Source organism: Choloepus didactylus, chromosome 6 (genome assembly GCF_015220235.1).
Source record: "Choloepus didactylus isolate mChoDid1 chromosome 6, mChoDid1.pri, whole genome shotgun sequence".
NCBI lineage: Eukaryota > Metazoa > Chordata > Mammalia > Pilosa > Megalonychidae > Choloepus > Choloepus didactylus.
Genome location: NC_051312.1, coordinates 109,061,118 through 109,080,261, shown reverse-complemented (window position 1 = coordinate 109,080,261; position 19,144 = coordinate 109,061,118). Strand labels below are relative to the sequence as shown.

The following is a 19,144-nucleotide window of genomic DNA, read 5'->3' as shown; positions in this document are numbered from 1 at the left end:
AGCTGCTCTGCCAGATACAGTATCTTTACTAGAGTAGGTTGTTACAGTGTTGAGTAGCTGGCATGCTGTTACTGATCTGGCAAATGGATTCTTTTAATGCCCGAAAAGGAGGAGGATCAGAAGCAGTTAGCATTCACATGGGATGGACAACAGTCAGTAGACAGCCACCGTCTTGCCCCCAAGAATTATGTTAATTCAGCTGTCATAGTAAATTCTGAAGGGGCCTGGACCATCTGGACATCCCAAAGACCATAACATAGAACATGATATATTAACACTATCATGTTAATAAGACCTGATAAGTGGGAAATGGCAAGTATGTAGAAGGCCTGGGAAAGAAACATGCTCTCCAGAGGGTGAGAGATAAACACTAGGAAGATTCCAGGGGCTTGATACCTTGGTGGTTGGGGTATGGAGTATGTCAGGATATTCCCCACATGATTCCCTTTGAACACGGAGTCCTGCTATTAAAATTGAATACCAGTTTTAAGGAAGCTGATAGGAACTGGGAGGATAAATTCATGATTTGAAAGAAGCTTGCTTGTGGACCAGAAACAAGAACCCATAGATGCACCAACTGCATGCTTTCTTGACTCTGCTAAGTTCGAGGAACACTGCAGCCTAGATCTTTAATTTCAGCAAACAATTTTCAATTGTGTCTTTACCCTGAAAGGAGTAAAGTGGCATTGACACATAGGGGGTTATAAATTTATTTATATTTAATCTTTTTTATTGTATTTGCATTACAGAAATAAAGGTTTTAGAATTTGTTAGTGGAATGCCCATTTCCTAGATAACATTGAAACTTTTTTTTTTTTTTTTATATTGGGTAAGAATGTTTCTTAGTAAGAATTAAAAAGTATTCATAACATTTATTATTTTCTTCATATGGGACTTTTATGGGTTAACTAAAGGCTTTGTATACCTCTGACGTTTTGTCATCAAGCATGACTTCTGAGGGTACAGCCTTGTTCACCATCTGCCTACTTATGAGAGGTGATTTGGAGGTAGTAGGAGCTGGAGCCGAAATCAGGCCAGGAATTTTAATTCCGACTTTCTTGCTTACCATGATTCTAGTAAATTTCTGAACATCTCTGATTCCCAAGAATAAGAATACCAGTCCTCTGACTTCAGAGGCTTGTAGTGAATTTGAATGAATAAAGCTATGAGGAGATTCTTTGCAAATACCAAGAGCTATACAAATACATGTGGTAGTGTCATCTCAAGTGAACAGTGCTCTGCATTTTTCACATGAAAATGATACTTGTTGTCTAAAGGTATCTTGACTTGTCTTTCAGTATGTTGAGATTTAGTTTCTTTATAGAGAAAAAGAAAACTATGTGCATAGAACTTACCTTGAATAATTATGTAGAGATTTTTTCATAGTCTTTTTTGATACATATATCTGTGTATATTTTATATATATATATATATTTTCAAACTGAAAATTCTTATCCAAAGATCATTATTAAAGAAAGAGTATTGGATTATCATGGCTGTATATTTGTAACTTGAATTTTATTTTTCATTACCATGCTATTACCAATTGTATACAGATTTGGCATTTATGTTTTAAGTCCACAGAATTTTCATGTCCTTTATCGTAGTAAAAAACAAAGGATGATTACAAAGGAGAATGTAGCAACAATAATGCTTTATATTTCTTGTTCATGTCCATGTCATAATTAGTGCTAATAGGAAAGCATTTATCTTTGGCACATGTTTTAAGTGTGTAAATAGCACATTCCATGTCCTTTATTATGTTAAAAACAGAGACATTAGAAAGGTGAATGCAGAAAGAGTAAAGCTGTATGTTTTCTAAAAGAAATTATGGAATATTTATATACTCCAAAGTACTTAAATAATATTTTTGATTTTTTAAAATCCTTGAGTTTTCAAACATAGTACAACTGAGCTGCACTCGATTCATTTATTTTTGGAATACATACTTCCCTTATCCTCATTTTGTGTTCTTACAGAGGAAATGGGTTTTTAGTATACATGATTCAAGTGGGAAAAAAAACAGCATATTTAAGTCCAAAATATTCCTTACACTGAAAAAAAAATCTGTTTTGGAGTAGTCATGTTTATTTTATAGTAACTCTACAGCAGAACAGTTTAGTATGTTAATTCAGAAATACAAACAGCTTTACAGAACAAAATACTTACTATTTTCCAGCTGCCTTACAGCAATGATTTACTCAAGAAAACAGAAGAAAATTTCTCAGTTTCATTAGTCGGCTTTGTAAATATTTTGCCAGAGCTTTTTTTTCTTGGGTTGGGGAAATCAAATAAAAAAGTTTAAAAGCTCATATGTGTCTATTTTGTTTTAGCTTGGTGTATTTATTAAGAGTAAATTCTGTATGTCTTTGCAGTTCATCAATATGTGTATTTAGAAGTTTTTCAAGTTCTTTTGCTCGCTTCTCTTCCTCCAGAAGGAAATGCTGTGCAGCCAAAGAAGCTGGAAAGGGTATCTCTGGGGGAGACTAAAGAAAGAACAAAAGGAAAGTTAAATGAGGAATACAAATCCTTTCTTAATCTTCATTATTTCCAGGCCTGCTTCATCCCTGACATTGTCAAACACTGCAACTCCTAATGAAATAATACATCTTGCACTGACCCCCCTCTACCAGTGTAATGCAGTCACTGCTAATGAAACCTCCGAGGAACTGAACTGTCACAACAACATTATATTAAAAAGCTCTAGAAATGAATTTTATAGTGTGCAGGGACAACATAATCATGGAACCTGCCTGAAACATATCCCACTAATGTACAAAGACAGCGATTCTCCTCTGAAAATAGGCAATGACAAAAAGCTAAAGTAAAAGTTACTGTAGTGGTGTTTGGCAAAGAAAGATTTATATAGGAAAAAAAATTGAGGACTGGCTCTACGTGGGGGCTAACTGATGCTGAGTCAGCAGGTGAGGGCTGACTGCCTGGTATGTCTCTGCGGTAAAAATGGCTCCCTGGCAGGGACGGCTACAAGGCTGGCAGTATCTTCCTCCTCCTGTCATAGTTGAGAAAGTCCCCATGATGGGAGCCGCAGTGCCACCCTCATGGTGATACGGAAATATGATTTAACTGTTTGTGACCTGTTTAGTGCTTATTTAGAAAAAAACAAAATCTGTGGCTGAGGAATAACAGGCAAATAGGTAATTTTACAGAGCTTCATTCCAAAACTAAAATATTTAAATGACTTTTTAAAAATAAATTGGGGACTTCTGTACTTTAATTTTCCAGTTCTTGGTCCCTGGGTTCTTCATTTTTGTTGTTGTTTTGATAGGAAAAATGGGACTTTATAAAGTGTTTTAAGAGTCAGCAATCTGTATACCAGTAAATCTTGTAATAGGGGGATACGGTTCACTAGTCTGACCCTGGCAAAACCTGTATGGATCATGGCAGATGACAGCCAAGTAGTGGCCTCAACTACAGCTGCTGTGTCAGATACAGTATCTTTATTAGAGTAGATTATTACAGTGTTGAGTAGGTGGCATGCTGTTGTTGATCTTGCAAATGAATTCTTTTAATGTCCAATAAGGAGGAAGATCAGAAGCAGTTAGCATTCACATGGGATGGACGACAGTCAGTAGACAGCCACTGTTTTGCCCCAGGGTTATGTTAATTCAGCTGTCACAGTAAATTCTGATGGGGCCTGGGCCATGTGGACATCCCAAACACTGTAACACAGAACATCATATATTATCACTAATATGTTAATAAGACCCAATGAGCAAGAAATGCAAGTATGTAGGAGGCCTTGGAAAGACACATGCACTCCAGAGGGTGAGAGATAAACACTATGAAGATTCAGGGGCTTGATATACTGGTGAAGTTTTTAAGGGTCAAGTAGTATGGGATATGTCAGGACATCCCCTCCTAAGTAAAGCACAAATTAATGCACTTTCTGGTTCCTGTAACTATGAGAGAAGCACAAAACTCGATAGGCCTCTTCAGGTTTTAGAGGCAGCATATTCCACACTCAGTGGTACTCATCTGACCCATTTATACGGTGACACAGAGGCTGTTGTGTTTTTTTTTTCCCAACACAACTGTATTCACATACCATCCAATCCATTCAAAGTGTACAATCAATGACTCTCAGTATAATCACAGTGCTGTGCTTACATCACCACAATCAATGTTAGAACATTTTCATACCTCCAAAAAGAAAAAGTCAATGCCACTTATACCCCTTATTATTGACACTTAGCTTTGGTGTGGTATCTTTGCTACAACTGATGGTAGAGCATTAAGATATCACTGTTAACTCTAGTCCCTAGTTTGCATTAGGTGCATTTTTCCCTATATACCACCCTATTATTAATGCCCATTTGTTCTAATTCATAGAAGAACACTCCTGTATTTGTACTATTAACCACCTTCATCATCCACAGCAGGGTTCACTATGTTAGACAGTCCCTGGTTTCATCCTCTAGCTTTCCTTCTAGTGCTATATATGACCTTAAAATTCCCGTCTACCACCATCAGACATACGATTCAGCACCGTTATTGACACATACAATAATGCGTTACCACCACTTCTATCCATTTCCAAACATTTACAGTCAAACTTATTTAAAAATTCTGCATAAATTAAGCATCAGCTTCCCATTCTCTACCTGCATTCTATTTCTTGGAAACCTGAATTCTAGACATTAATTCCGTGAATTTGCTTATTATATTTAGGTCACATTAATGAGATCATACCATATTTACCCTTTTGTCTCTGGCTTATTTCACTCAACCTAATGCCTTCCAGGTTCATTCATGTTATTGCATGCATCAGGATTTCATTCCTTCTTACAGCTGAATAATTTCCATCATATGTATAAACCACATTTTGTTTATTCATTCATCAGTCGATGAACACTTTGGTTGTTTCCCTTTGGCAATTGTGAGTAATGCCGCTATGAACATCTCTTTCAGTTCTTCTGGTGTACACCTAGTAGCAGGATTGCTGGACATATGGCAATTATATACTTACCTTCCTGAGGAACTACCAAACTGTCTTCCACAGTGGCTGTACCATTTACAGTCCCACCAGCATAAGAATGGCACCAGAATAAGTGTTCATATTTCTCCACATCCTCTCCAATACTTTAGTTTCCTGTCTGTTTAATAGTGGCCATTCTAGTAGATGTGAAATGATATGTCACTGTGGTTTTGGTTTACATTTCCCTAATAGCTAGTGATGTTGAGCGTCTTTTCATGTGTTTTTTAGCTATCTGTATTTCCTCTTTGGAAAAATGTCTGTTCATGTCTCTTGCCCATTTTTTAATTGGGTTGTTTATCTTTTTTATTATTGAGTTGTAGGATTTGTATATATATTCTGGATATTAAACCCTTATCAGATATATGGTTTCCAAATATTTGTTCCCATTGAGTAGGCTGCCTTTTTACTTTCTTGACAAAGGCCTTTGAAACACAAAGGTATTCAATTTTGAGAAGGTCCCATTTATCTATTTTTACTTTTGTTGCTTGGACTTTGTTTTAGGTCTAAGACACCACTGCCTACAAGATCTTGAAGATGCTTTCTACATTTTCTTCTAGGACTTTTATGGTACTTAGCTTCTGATCCATTTTGAGTTAATTTTTGTATAAGTTGTGAGGTAGGGTTCTGCTTTCATTCTTTTGAATATAGATACCCAGTTCTCCCAGCACAGTGAAGACTATTCTGTCCCAATTGAGTGGACTTGGCAACCTTATCAAAAATCAATTGACCATAGATATGAGGGTCTATTTCTGAACTCTCAGTTTGATTCCATTGATAAATATGTCTGTTTTTATGCCAGCACCATGCTGTTTTGACCACTGTAGCTTCATAATATGCTTTAAAGTCAGGAAGCATGATAACACTCCATTCTTCTTTTTCAAGATGTTTTTGGCTATTTGGGGCCCCTTACCCTTCCAAATAAATTTGATAATTGGCTTTTCCATTTCTTCAAAGTAGGCTGTTGGAATTTTGATTGGTATTGCATTGAATCTGTAAATCAATTTGGGTAGAATTGGCACCTTAACAACATTTAGCTTTCCAATCCATGAACATGGAATGTCTTTCCATTTATTTAGGTCTTCTTTGATTTATTTTAGCAGTGTTTTTGTAGTTTTCTGAATATAGATCTGCCAGTTTAGATGTATTATGTCCCCCAAAATGCCATGTTCTTTAATGCAGTCTTGTGGGGGCAGACATATTAGTGTTGATTAGGTTGGAATCCTTTGAGTGTTTCTATGGAGATGGGACCCAATCAACTGTGAGTGAAACATTTGATTGTTTCCATGGAGATATGGATCTGCCCATACAGTGTGGGTCTTGATTTAATCCTCAGAGCCCTATAAAAAAGCTCACAAACAGAAGGACCTCAGAGCATTAAGAGTGACATTTTGGAGAGCAGCTACGAGTGACATTTTGGAGCTGCAGCTAAGAGAGACATTTTGGAGATGGCCATTGAAAGAAGACTTTTGCTAGTCCAGAGTTTGCCTGGGAGAAACTAAGAGAACACCCCCCCCTCCCCCAGATACCTAGAGAGAAATGTCCTGGGAGAAAGCCATTTTGAAACGCAACCTAGGAGCAAGCAGACACCAGCCATGCACCTTCCCAGCTAACAGAGGTTTTACGGACACCAATGGCCTTACTTTGGTAAAAGTATACTTGTGTTGATGCCTTAATTTGGATATTTTCATGGCCTTCAGACTGTAACTTTGTAACCAAATAAACCTCCTTTATAAAAGCCAATCCATTTCTGGTATTTTGCATAACGGCAGCATTAGCAAACCAGAACGAGGTCCTTTACATCCTTGGTTAAGTTTATTCCTAGATATTTTACTCTTTTTGTTGACATTGTAAATGAAATGTTTTTCTTATTTCCTCCTTGGGTAGCTCATTACTAGGGTATAGAGACACTACTGATTTTTGTATGTTGAATTTGTATCTTGCCATTTTGCTGAACTCATTTGTTAGCTCTAGTAGCTTTACCGTAGGTTTTTCAGGACTTTCTAAATATAGGATCACATTATCTGTAAATAGTGAAAATTTTACTCCTTCCTTTCTGATTTGGATGCCTTTTATTTCTGTTTCTTGCCAAATTGTTTTAGCTACAACTTCTGTCACAATGTTGAATAACAGTGGTGACAATGGGCATCCTTGTCTTGTTCTAGATCTTAGAGGGAAAGCTTTCAGTCTTTCACCATTTAATATGATGCTAGCTGTGGTTTTTTCATATATGCCCTTTATCACGTTTAGGAATTTTCCTTCGATTCCTATCTTTTGAAGTGTTTTTATCAAGAGAGGGTGCTGGATATTGTCAAAAGCCTTTTCTGTGTCGACTGAGATGATCATGCGGTTTTCTCTCTTCAATTTGTTAGGGTGGTGTATTACATTAATTGTTTTTCTTGTGTTGAAACACCCTTACATACCTGGAATATAACCCATATGATCATGGTGTATAATTCTCTGAATGTGCTGTTGGGTTCAATTTATAAGTATTTTTTTGAAGAGTTTTGCATCTATATTCATAAGAGAGATTGATCTGTAGTTTTCTTTTCTTGTAGTATCTTTATCAGTCGTTGGTATTAGGGTGATGTTGGCTTCATAGAACAAGTTATGTAGTGTTCCCTCCTCTTCAATTTTTGGGAAGAGTTTGAGCAAGAATGGTATTAATTCTTCTTGGAATGATGGTAGAAATCACCTGTGAAGGTATATGTTCCTGGACTATTCTTTGTTTGGAGGTTTTTGATGACTGATTTAATCTCTTTACTTAGGATTTGTCTGTTGAAATCTTTATTTCTTCTAGAGTCAGTGTAGATTGTTTGTGTGTTTCTAGGAAATTCTCCATTTCATCTAAGTTGTCTGATTTCATGGCATACAGTTGTTCATAGCATCCTCTCTGATCTTTTTTATTTCTATTGGGTAAGTGGTAATGGCCACCCCTCTCATTTCTGATTTTATTTCCATCTTCTTCTTTTTTTTTGCCAATTTTGTTGATCTTTTCAAGGAACCAACTTTTGTTTTTATTGATTCTCTCTTTTGTTTTTTTGTTTGTGTGTGTGTGTGTGTGTGTGTGTGTGTGTGTGTGCTTTTTTTGTCCTTAATTTCATTTATTTCTGCTCTAATCTTTGCTGTTTCTTTCTGTCTGCTTGCTTTGGGATTAGTTTGCTTATCTTTCTCTAGTTACTCCAGGTGTGCAGCTAGGTCTTTGATTTTAGCTCTTTCTTCCTTTTTTTTTTAAATGCAATTTAAAAACACCATACAAACCATCCGAAGTATACAATCACTGGCTCCCAGTGTCATCACATAGTTATGCATACAGCCCTATAATCAATTTTAGAACATTTTCATTGCTCCAGAAAAAAATAAAAAGAAAAAAGAAAACTGAAATCCTCCCATATTCCTTATCCTTCCCCCCCATTATTGACCCATAGTATTAGTGTGGTACATTTTTACTGTTGATGAAAGAATATTAAGATTTTATAGTTAACTATAGTCTATAGTTTCCAATAGATACATTTTTTCCCACTTACCCCTCTATTATTAACTCCTTGTAATATTTCATACATTTCCTCTAGTTCATCATAGAACTTTTTAATATTTGTACAGTTAATCCCAGACATTGTCTACCACAAGATTCACTTTGTTATACATTTCCATGTTTTAACCTCCAGCTTTCCTTCTGGTGACATACATGACTCTAAACTTCTCCTTTCCATCACTTTTACATGCCACTCAGCATTGTTAATTATTCTTACAATAATGTGCTACCATTACCTCTGTCTATTTCCAAACATTTAAGTTCAACCTAGTTAAACATTCTGCACATCTTAAGCCACTGCTCCCCATTCTTAAGTCTCATTCTAAATCCTGGTAACCTGTATTCTACATTTATGTCTATGAGTTTACATGTTATAATTAATTCATATCAGTGAGATCATACAATATTTATGCTTTTGTGACTGACTTGTTTCACTTAACATAATGTCCTCAAGGTTCATCTATGTTGTTGCATGCATCAGGACTTCATTCCTTCTTACTGCTGAATAATATTCCATTGTATGTATATACCACGTTTTGTCTGTGCATTTATCAGTTGATGGACACTTGGGTTGTTTCCATCTTTTGGCAATTGTGAATAATGTCGCTATGAACATTGGTGTGCAGATGTCTGTTCAAGTCCCTGCTTTCAGATCCTCTGGGTATATCATGAGTAGCAGGATTGCCGGGTCATAAGGTGACTATATACTGAGCTTTTGAGGAACCGCCAAAATGATCCCCTTCACCAGGCTGGTGCATCCGTCCTGCAGCTGTTGTGGGTATTGATTGCTAACAGCTCACAGCTGGCCCTTTCTCTGGAGACCTGTTCAAGGCTGAATGGGCCTCCTGCCTCATCTGGGAAGTTGCTAACCCCATCAGCCATTCCCGCCCTCTTCCCACCTTTGAAGCAGCCAGTGGCCAATGATTGATTGACACATGGCTACAAAATGCCAGTCTTCTTCCTTCCAGGGGAAACCAATTCTGTAGTGCAATTCATATTCCAAATTCCCTGTGATACCAGGCTGAAAGTCATCTCTAGTTGAGACCACATCCTCACTTAGTTTTCCTCCCCTCCTTTAGCCTGCTTCCCTTACTCAGCTCCTAAGAAGACTCTCAATATAGCACTTTCATAAGAATCCCCATCTCAGTGTCTAGGAAACCTGACCTCGGACAGAAGACTTCCCAGATTCAGATTAGAGTGACTGGGTGACATTGATGTCATTTACCAACAAAGCAAAGAGTAGTAAAAGAAGCATAATAAGTAAATAAGGTGTTACTTATTTTGGTTCTCCATATTCTAGCACAGATTCTGGCAGAGTGTGTTTGCAATAAAATTCTTAAATTAATAGACGAATGAAGAAAATGCATTCAGTTTGAATAATGATGAATTTGAGGTGACTTGAGATTCATATGTTCTGTCAAGTAGACAGTGGGATATATCTGTCCACATCTCAGAAGATAGGTCTTGGTCAGAGATATAGATTTGGAAGTGATAATTAAAGCTGTGGATTTTACTAAAGTCACCCAAGAGGTGCACAGAAAATAAGAAGAAAAAAAAGCTTAAAAATAAAACCTGGGTAGCAGCACATTTCAGCTACCCACTCCTATGGTCATGTTCTTGGAACAGTCATCAGTAATAACTACATTATTTACTAATTGAGATTTTAAGCAACACTCTGAGCCTTCCAGCTTGCTTAGTTTAGCAATCCTACTTGAGCACTTTTTTTTACCTTATTTAAACTATTTTCTTTTCACTATTCATTATCTTCCTGATACCTTCCCTTCCCTTCCACCTCTGCTTGTGTTACATGTCCATCATTATAACCATTCACAGCTTATCCCTCCCTGTACCCTGTATCTGTCCTAGTTACCTGGCAAAACCCAGCCATGATTAAACTGAACCATCTGCCCGGGCCATGCCTGTCCCTGAGCAGCTGAATGCTGGGGCAGGTGGGGAACTACATTACTGCATGGACAGCTTTCACTTTGAATTCATGATGCACATGCCACATGGTCAGTTAACACTGCCTACCCATTCTGCTCTTTCTCCCTAACATGCTCACCTTCTCACTCGTTACCTTGTGACCCTGCCTCTTTCTTCCATGGAGAAAACAAAGGTACTCAGATGGGAGCTGCCTCATCTCTGTACCTCCATCTGCATCTGTAGCCTAATTTTATGTTATCCTTCTGTTTCAGAGACTCTTCTACTTATACAGTGGATCCTATTCCTTCTTACCTTCTCAGTGACTTTGTTTCTGCAAATGAACCAACTCCTCCCGTCCTTGTTACCCTCAGGCTCTCCTCCTGTCTCTGAAGACTCCCATTGACCACTAATGTTGTGACCCCAGGCCTTGTTTTAGGGCAGTCACTCCATTTGCACTGTTACCCAAGTGCTTAGAACAGGACCTAACACTTAGGGGTATTTAATACATGTTTATTTTATGAATGAATGAATAAATGAAACACTAATATTTAAGGGACAGGTATAGGAATAGGAGGAGAATTCTGGAGGCAGACTGGAAAAGAGTAACCAGGAAGGAAACAGGAGAATCAGTGAATAGCACTGTGGAAGCCAGAGAACATGAGAGTTTCAAGAAAAATCAATTAAGAAAGATGAGTACTTAAAGGTGTGCATTAGAATTAGCAACTAGGAGGTAACTAGTGGTCTTAGTAGGAGCAGTTTTGATGAATTACTGGTATGGAAGTCAAGATGCAGTAGTGGGTGGAAACAGGAGGACCCAGAAGACTAGTGTTCAACCCTAGATGCATATTAGAATCAACTAGGGAGTATTACAGTATATTGTTGTGTGGGTCCAATCCTCAGGAATTCTTGATTTCACTGGTTTTGTGGGGTTTGGGTAATGGTATTTTTTTTTTTTTTTTTTGAAGTTCCCTTAGTGATTCTAATGTGCAGCTAGAATTGAGAACACTGCTCCAGGTGAGGTATAAGAGGCAGACAAGCTAAATGTGCACCAATGGCTGCTTTAGTGGTGTTAACAAGTAAGTACCCAAAGAAGCCTGGTCTACATTTGGCCTTGGCATGGTGAAGCTATTGTGATCTGGGATGGGGTAAATCTACCAGGGAACTTCTAGGCCTTGATCACAGATTGTTTCCCCATATTCATAACAGTAGAGAATTTTCTGTTCTGGTGACTCTGAGGGCTAGGAACTCCTCAAAGGAGTACAATAGAGTTTAAGAGTTCAAAGGAAAACCCAGTGTTCAATAAATTAATTCAATGATATTCTTACATGCCTTTTATGTGTCTACTAGTGCCAGGTACTATTTTAGGTGTTGGGGTTACAACAGTAAATGAAAATAGAAAATGTTCCTGCTTTCACTGAGCTTACAATCTGGAAGAGGGAGGCAAACAAACAAACAAACAAAATGTGAAGAGCTATGAAACAACACAAAGCAGGGACAAAGGGATGGTGAGGAAGTGGGGTGTGCTGTTGTACTCAGGGCTCTCTGATGAGGTAATATTTGAGCAGAGATGTGAATGACCTTAAAATCCTAAAATCTTCTGATATTCAAACAATGGAACATTTAGCAGCTTATCAGTTTTTTTTCCCTATTGCTTGACTGGAATGTGTTTGAGTTCTTTTTTTTGTAAATGCAATTTTATTGAGATATATTAACATATCACACAATCATTCAAAGTATACAGTTTTTCACAGTCTCAGAGTTGTGCATTCTTCACCACAATCAATTTTTGAACATTATCATTACTCCACAAAATCAAAATCAAAATAAAAAAGAACACCCAAAACATCCCATACCTCTCCTCCCCCATATTATTCATTTACTTTTTGTCCCCATTTTTCTACCCGTCTGTCCATAAACTGGATAAAGGGAGTGGGAGCCACAGGGTTTTCACAATCACACTGTCACACAGCTATATAGCTACACAGTTGCCTTAAAGAATGAAGGCTACTGGGTTACAGTTCAACAGTTTCAGGTATTTCCTTCTAGCTATTCCAATTACACTAAAAACTAAAAAGGGATATCTATAGAATATATAAGAATAACTTCCAGAATGGCTGTCATCTCCATTTGAAATCTTTCAGCCACTGAAACTTTATTTTGTTTCATTTCTCTCTTCCCCCTTTTGGTCAGGAAGACTTTCTCACTACCATGATGCCGGGTCCAGGTTCATCCCTGGGAGTCATGTCCCACGTTGCCAGGGAGATTTACACCCCTGGGAGTCATGTCCCACATGGTGGGGAGGAGAATGAGTTTACCTGCCAAGTGGGCTTAGAGAGAGAGGCCACATCTGAGCAACAAAAGAGGTTCTCTGGGGGTGACTCAGGCACAATTATAAGTAGGCTTAGCCTCTCTTTTTCAGTAACAAGCTTCATAAGGGCAAGCTCCAAGATTGAGGACTTGGCCTACTACAATGGTAGTCCCCAATGCTTGTGAGAGTATAAGGAATTCCCCAAGTGGGGTAGTTTAATGTTTCCACATTTTTCCCCAGGCCATCAAAGGGGCTTTGCAAATACTTTTATTCTCTGCCCAAATTACTGTGGGATGTATCGGGGTTTGACACTAACCTGTACATACTGACCAGATCTCACCCCCTGTTCGAGGTTCCATGTAATTATAGTATTTGAATAAACTGACCATTCAAGTTAACTTATATAGCATGCTACAGAAAATATAGATATTCCACCAAATAAACATCTCTTCCTTTGGTCTTACACAGAAGTTGAGGTTTTAAAACACAGTCAGTATCATCCTTTTCCTTTTGTCTGGTTTACCTTAGTTTTAATCAAGTCCATTTTGTTCATATTTCTAATAGAAGTCTGATCTCTTTTTCAGCTTCTTTAACATTTGCTGTATGGGGTAATGCTGACATTCAGAGCTGCTGAACTCTGGCTCTGAGTTTCAGGTGTCACACAGATACCTGAAGTTCCAGGGCCCAACCAGGTTATACAAAAACAGCTTACCATCTCAGAATTTAGAGAAAACCGTTACAACTCGTGAATAGATATGACTGCTGTAAGAGCTTACAATCTAGGAGGCTGTATTACATAAGCCTTTCCCTGATAACCTATGCTCTCAGATTCAATTCTCAGAGTTTGCACATTATAGTTAGTCCATATTAGTGAGGCAGTATAATGTTTGTCTTTTTGATTCTGGCTTATTTCCCTCAACATACTTTCCTCAAGGTCCATTCACCTAGTTGCAACCTCACAACTTCATTTCTTCTTGCTGCCATTCAGTATTCCGTTGTATGTACACCACAGTTCACCATTCCGTTTATCAGTCGATGTGCCCTTAGGCCACATCTATCCATGGCGAATCGTGAATTCTGCTGCCATAAACACCAGTGTGCAATGTCCACTCATGTCCCTGCCCTCAGTTCTTCAAAGTATATACCCAACAACGGAGTTTCAGGACCATGTGGCAACCCCATGCCTAGCTTCCTGTGGAACCACTACACTGCCCTTCAGATGGGCTGTGCTGTTCTACCTCCTGACCAACAGAGGATAGGTACATCCCTCTCTCCATATTTTCTCCAGCACTTTGATCCCTCTGTTTATTTTTTTAAACAGTTTATTCATACACCATAAATTCCCTCTTAAGTAAACAATGATTCCTAGCATAATCACATAATTATGCATTCACCACTACAATCTATATGAGGATGTTTCCTTTTCTTCTCCAAACAAAGAAGAAAAGGAGAAAAAAAAGAATAAAAATATAAAAGAAGAAAAATAAAAATAAAATAAAATGAAAAGGTCAGACACCACCACCACCACCAAGAATCCCATATCATTCCCTTATATCCCCCTCTTATAGACATTTAGCTTATTTAAAAAATTCAATTTTATTAAGATATATTCACATGCCATACAATCGTCTATGGCGTACAATCAATTGTTCATAGAACCATTATATAGTTGCTCATTCATCACCATAATCAATTTTTGAACATTTTCATTACTACACTCAAAAAAAGAATAAGAATAAAAGTTAAAGTGAAAAAGAACACCCAAAACATCCCATATCCCCAACCCTCCCTATTATTCATTTACTTTTTGTCCTCGTTTTTATATTCATCTGTCCACACACTGTATAAAGGGAGTGGGAGCCAAAAGTTTTCACAACCACATGGTCACACAAGTGTAAGCTGTATAGTTATACAATTGTCTTCAAGAATACTGGGTTGCAGTTCAACAGTTTCAGGTATTTCCTTCCAGCTATTCCAATACACTAAAAACTAAAAAGGGTTATCTATATAGTGCATAAGAATAACCTCTAGTATGACCTCTTGACTCTATTTGAGATCTCTCAGCCACTGAAACTTTATTTTGTTTCATTTCTCTTCCCCCTTTTGGTCCAACAAGGCTATCTGAATCCCATGATGCCACAGCCAAGCTCATCCCCATGAGTCATGTCCCACATTGCCAGGGAGATTTACATCACTGGGAGTCATGTCCCACTTAGAGGGGAGAGCAGCGAGTTTTACCTGCAGTGTTGGCTTAGAGAGAGAGGCCACTTGTGGGCAAAAAAAGAGGTTCTCTGGGGGTGAGTCTTAGGCACAGTTATGAATAGGCTTAGCCTCTCCTTTGCAGTAACAAACTTCATAAGGGCAAGTCCCAAGATTGAGGGCTTGGCCTACTATTGGTAGCCCCCAATGCTTGATAATATCATTAATTTCCCAGGTGAGGAAATTCAATATTTCCACAATTTCCCCCAGTCCTTCAAGGGGGCTTTACAAATACGTTTTTATATTCTGCCCAAATTACTCTGGGATGTATTGAGGCTTCACACTAACCTGGACAAACCAACCAGATTTCACTCCCTATTCAAAGTTCCATGTAATTATGTTGTTTGAATAAACTGACCATACAAGTTAAATTATATACTGTGTTACAAAAAATATAGATTTTACACCTAATAAACATCTCTTCCTTTGGTCTCACACAGAAGTTGAAGTTTTAAAAACAACATCAGTATCTTCCATTATCCTTTACTCTGATTTACTTTGTCCTAAACAAGTCCGTTTCGTTCATGTCTCTAATTGAAGTTTGATCTCTTTTTTCAGGCTCCTTAACATTTGCTGTATGTGGTAATGCTGACATCCATAGCTACCAGACTCTGCTCTGAGTCTCAGGTGTCATATAGATACCCAAAGTTCCAGGGACTGACCAGGTTATACACAAAGAGCTCAGCATCTCAGAATTTAGAAATAACCATTACAACTCAGGAATAGATGTAACTGCTGTAAGAAGTTACAATCTAGGAACCTTTGCAATAAGCCTTCCTCTGATAACCTATGCTCTCAGACTCAATTCTCAGAGTTTGCACATTACAGTTAGTCCATATTAGTGAGGCATTATAATGTTTTCTTTTCATTCTGGTTTATTTCCCTCAACATACTATCCTCAACGTCCTTTCACCTCACAGCTTCACTCCTTCTTGTATAGGTCAATATTCCATTGTATGTATGCACCACAGTTCACCATTCCATTTATCAGTCAATGTACCCTTAGACCACCTCCATCCACTCCAAATCGTGAATGCTGACACCATAAACCCCACTGGACAAATGACCATTTGTGTCCCTCTTTTCAGTTCTTCCAAGTATATACCCAATAACCAAGTTGGACTACCATGTGGCAACCCCATGCTTAGTTTCCTGTGGAACCACTACACAGTTTCTACTGAGAAATCTGCACATAGTCTTATTGACCTTCCTTTATATGTGATGGATTGCTTTTTTCTCGCTGTTTTCAGAATTCTCTTTTTGTCTTTGACGTTTGATAATCTGATTATTAAGTGTCTTGGAGTCGGTCTACTCAGATCTATTCTGTTCGGGATACACTGCGCTTCTTGGATCTGTAATTTTATGTCCTTCTTAAGAGATGAGATATTTTCATTGCTCTATTATTGCTTCTGCCCTTTTCCCTTCTCTTCTCCTTCTAAGACACCAATGACACATACATTCATACATACAATTGTCTTCAAGAATACTGGGTTCCTTTGTGTGTATGATTTCAGATGTCCTGTCCTCCAGTTCATGAATCTTTTCTTTTGCCTCTTCAAATCTGTTGTATGTCTCTATTGTGTTTTTCATCTCTTGTGTTGTACCTTTCATTCCCTTAAGTTCTGCCAATTGTTTCAAACTTCCGAGTTCTTCTTTATGTTCACCCAATGTCTTCTTTACATCCTTCATCTCTTTTGCCATATCTTCACTCAACTAATTGATTTAATTTTTGAATTGATTTAGGAGATTTGTTTGATTAATAATTAATTGTTGCAATTCCTGTATCTCAGTTAAAGTGTAAGTTTGTTCCTTTACTGGTCCATATCTTTATTTTTTGTAGTGTGATTTGTGATTTTTTGTTCTTTAGGCATCTGGTTTCCTTGATTATCCCAATCAGAGTTTCCCAGACCAGACGGGTGCAGGTCTCAGGTGGAAGGTATAATCAGTGTCAGGTTTCCCTGAGGATGAGATGCAGCAGATTGTGAGACTTTCCTGTGAGGCCCCTAGACTCTGTGCTTTTCCTATCCTGCTCAGCAGGTGGCATTTGTGAGCCCACAGCTCCCCAGTGGCATAAAGAGGTGTGGTGCATTTAATTCTCAGTGGACCCTGTCCTGGCCAGGGACTGAGAGTGTCAGAAGCCAAGCTTAAGCTGTTACTGTTTTTTTTCCCCCAGACCCTGGGTATGAGTTCTCTGAGGGAGGGCAGCCACTTGAGCTGGGCCCCACCCCCCACTTTCTTAGGGAAGATAAGCCCTTTAGGAAATTAGCTTCTATACTTCAGTTTTTCCTTTGACTCTCTGACTGTATTAACTCCACCCTAGCCTGAGCCAGTGCTGAGAATTAAAAAATGCCTGAGGCTTTCTCTTACGAGCAACTTAGAATGAGAGAAAATAAAAAGAAAAAAAGAAGTCCCCTTTTCAGAGCCAGTCCAGCCCTGTAGTTAACCAGGCAAGAACCAGAATTGTTACCCAGTTCTGTGTGCCCCTTTTCTTGGGATACAACCCTCTTCCAGTATTCTGAGGTCAACCAACTCCAAAAGCCTCGGTTTTTATTTATTTACGTATTTTTTTTTTCCCCATCATTCCTGCTTTCTCTCTTCCAGGAGAAAGCTCTGGGTTCCTTTCCTGCTTGCTCTGGGTTTATCTGTGCTCATAGCATGTATTCAGTAGTCCAAATTTGTTAATTAAAACTGCATTTGGAGCTTGGTTGAGCTACATTCCCTTGCTTCCAGTAGGGACTGCTTCTTTTTCCCACAGTGAATTTTTCCAACTCAGCCTGCACATGCTGGTGGGAGAGGGGTGTCAGCTCTGCAGCTTTGCTTACAGTGGTATGCTGCGATCTCAGCCATTTCACCCATTCCAGACTGGTGTACGATGTTATCCGGTCACGGATGCCCCCCGTCAGTTGTTCCAGACTATTTTCTAGTTGTTCCTGGTTATTTACTAGTTGCTCTAGGGGACTAACTAAATTCCACACCTCCCTATGCCACCATCTTGCCCTACCTATTTGAGTTCTTAAAGATCAAAGATCATTGTTGGTACAGAATTTGCAAAGTACTCTTAGAGGTTCTAGTTAGCTTAAATGAGGAGGTTTATTTGATTTTCCTTACTGGTATGGAGTTTTATTCCATACTGCTATGGAATTGTCTGTTGAGATGAACACAAAAGAGCATGCTCATACACTATGCCCCCCTTTTCTTAGGGAAGATATTTCAGGGCTTTAGAGATTTCTAAAACTTCAAAAGTTAATAGTTTTAAGCCTTTTCCTCCTTCTACAACAGCTTACAGCACAATTCTAGTCTCTACTAAAACATGGTGATTGTATTAGGGTTCTCTAGGGAAACAGAATCAACAAGAGATATCTGTAAATGTAAGATTTTATAAAAGTGTCTCATGCAACTGTGGGGATACACGAGTCCAAATTTCATAGGGCAGGCAGCAGACTGGTAACTCCAATGAAGGTGTTCGATAAACTCCTCAGGCAACAAACTGGCAACTCCGGTGAATGTGTTCGATGAACTCCTCAGGCAACAAATGGGCAACTTTGACGAACTCCTCAGGAAATGCTTTGCTAGTCAGTGGAAGAAGTGAAGGTCCTCTGTCTGTCTCATTTAAAAGACTTCAGTGATTGGAGTAAATCCAGCTGATTGAATTCCCTCATTGCTGAAGACATGCCCTTCGTTGATGTCATCAGTCACAGCTGCAGCCAACTGACTGATGTTTAATAAACCAACCTTTAATTAACCAGCTGCAAATGTCCTTGCAGTAACAGGCCAGTGCTTGCTTGACCAGACACCTGGATACCATCACCTGGCCAAGGTGACACATGAACCTAACCATCACAGTGATAGATTCCAGAAAAGCAAAAATGTGCTGTTTCTGAACATATGGGATACTCCTTCCAGTGTAAACATTTTCTGTTTTTTCAATGTCATATTCAATATTAGCATACATGGAGAAGCACTGAAAAAATTACATTGTATACTTTATATACAAGTGAAGGTAACTGAAAATAGTACTACTAATTTTGTAAGGGTAAAAAAATCTACATATCTTAAAAACTTATTAACTGTGATTATTATGTTCAAGAAGTTAAATTATAAGATTGAAAATTTCAACAGAAATTCA

General features: G+C 38.3%; 1 protein-coding gene across 2 annotated transcripts in view; it reads right to left on the bottom strand.

Annotated features, from left to right (window-relative positions):
* Positions 1–1,517: 1,517 nt before the first annotated feature.
* DEUP1 (deuterosome assembly protein 1) overlaps positions 1,518–19,144 on the bottom strand; it is a 142,955-nt gene continuing 125,328 nt past the window's right edge. For both annotated transcript variants that reach the window (XM_037841451.1, XM_037841452.1), the window contains one exon: positions 1,518–2,486. In XM_037841451.1, the coding sequence (XP_037697379.1) occupies positions 2,310–2,486 (177 nt within the window). In that variant the 3' untranslated portion in view covers positions 1,518–2,309. The remainder of the gene's footprint in view (positions 2,487–19,144) is intronic.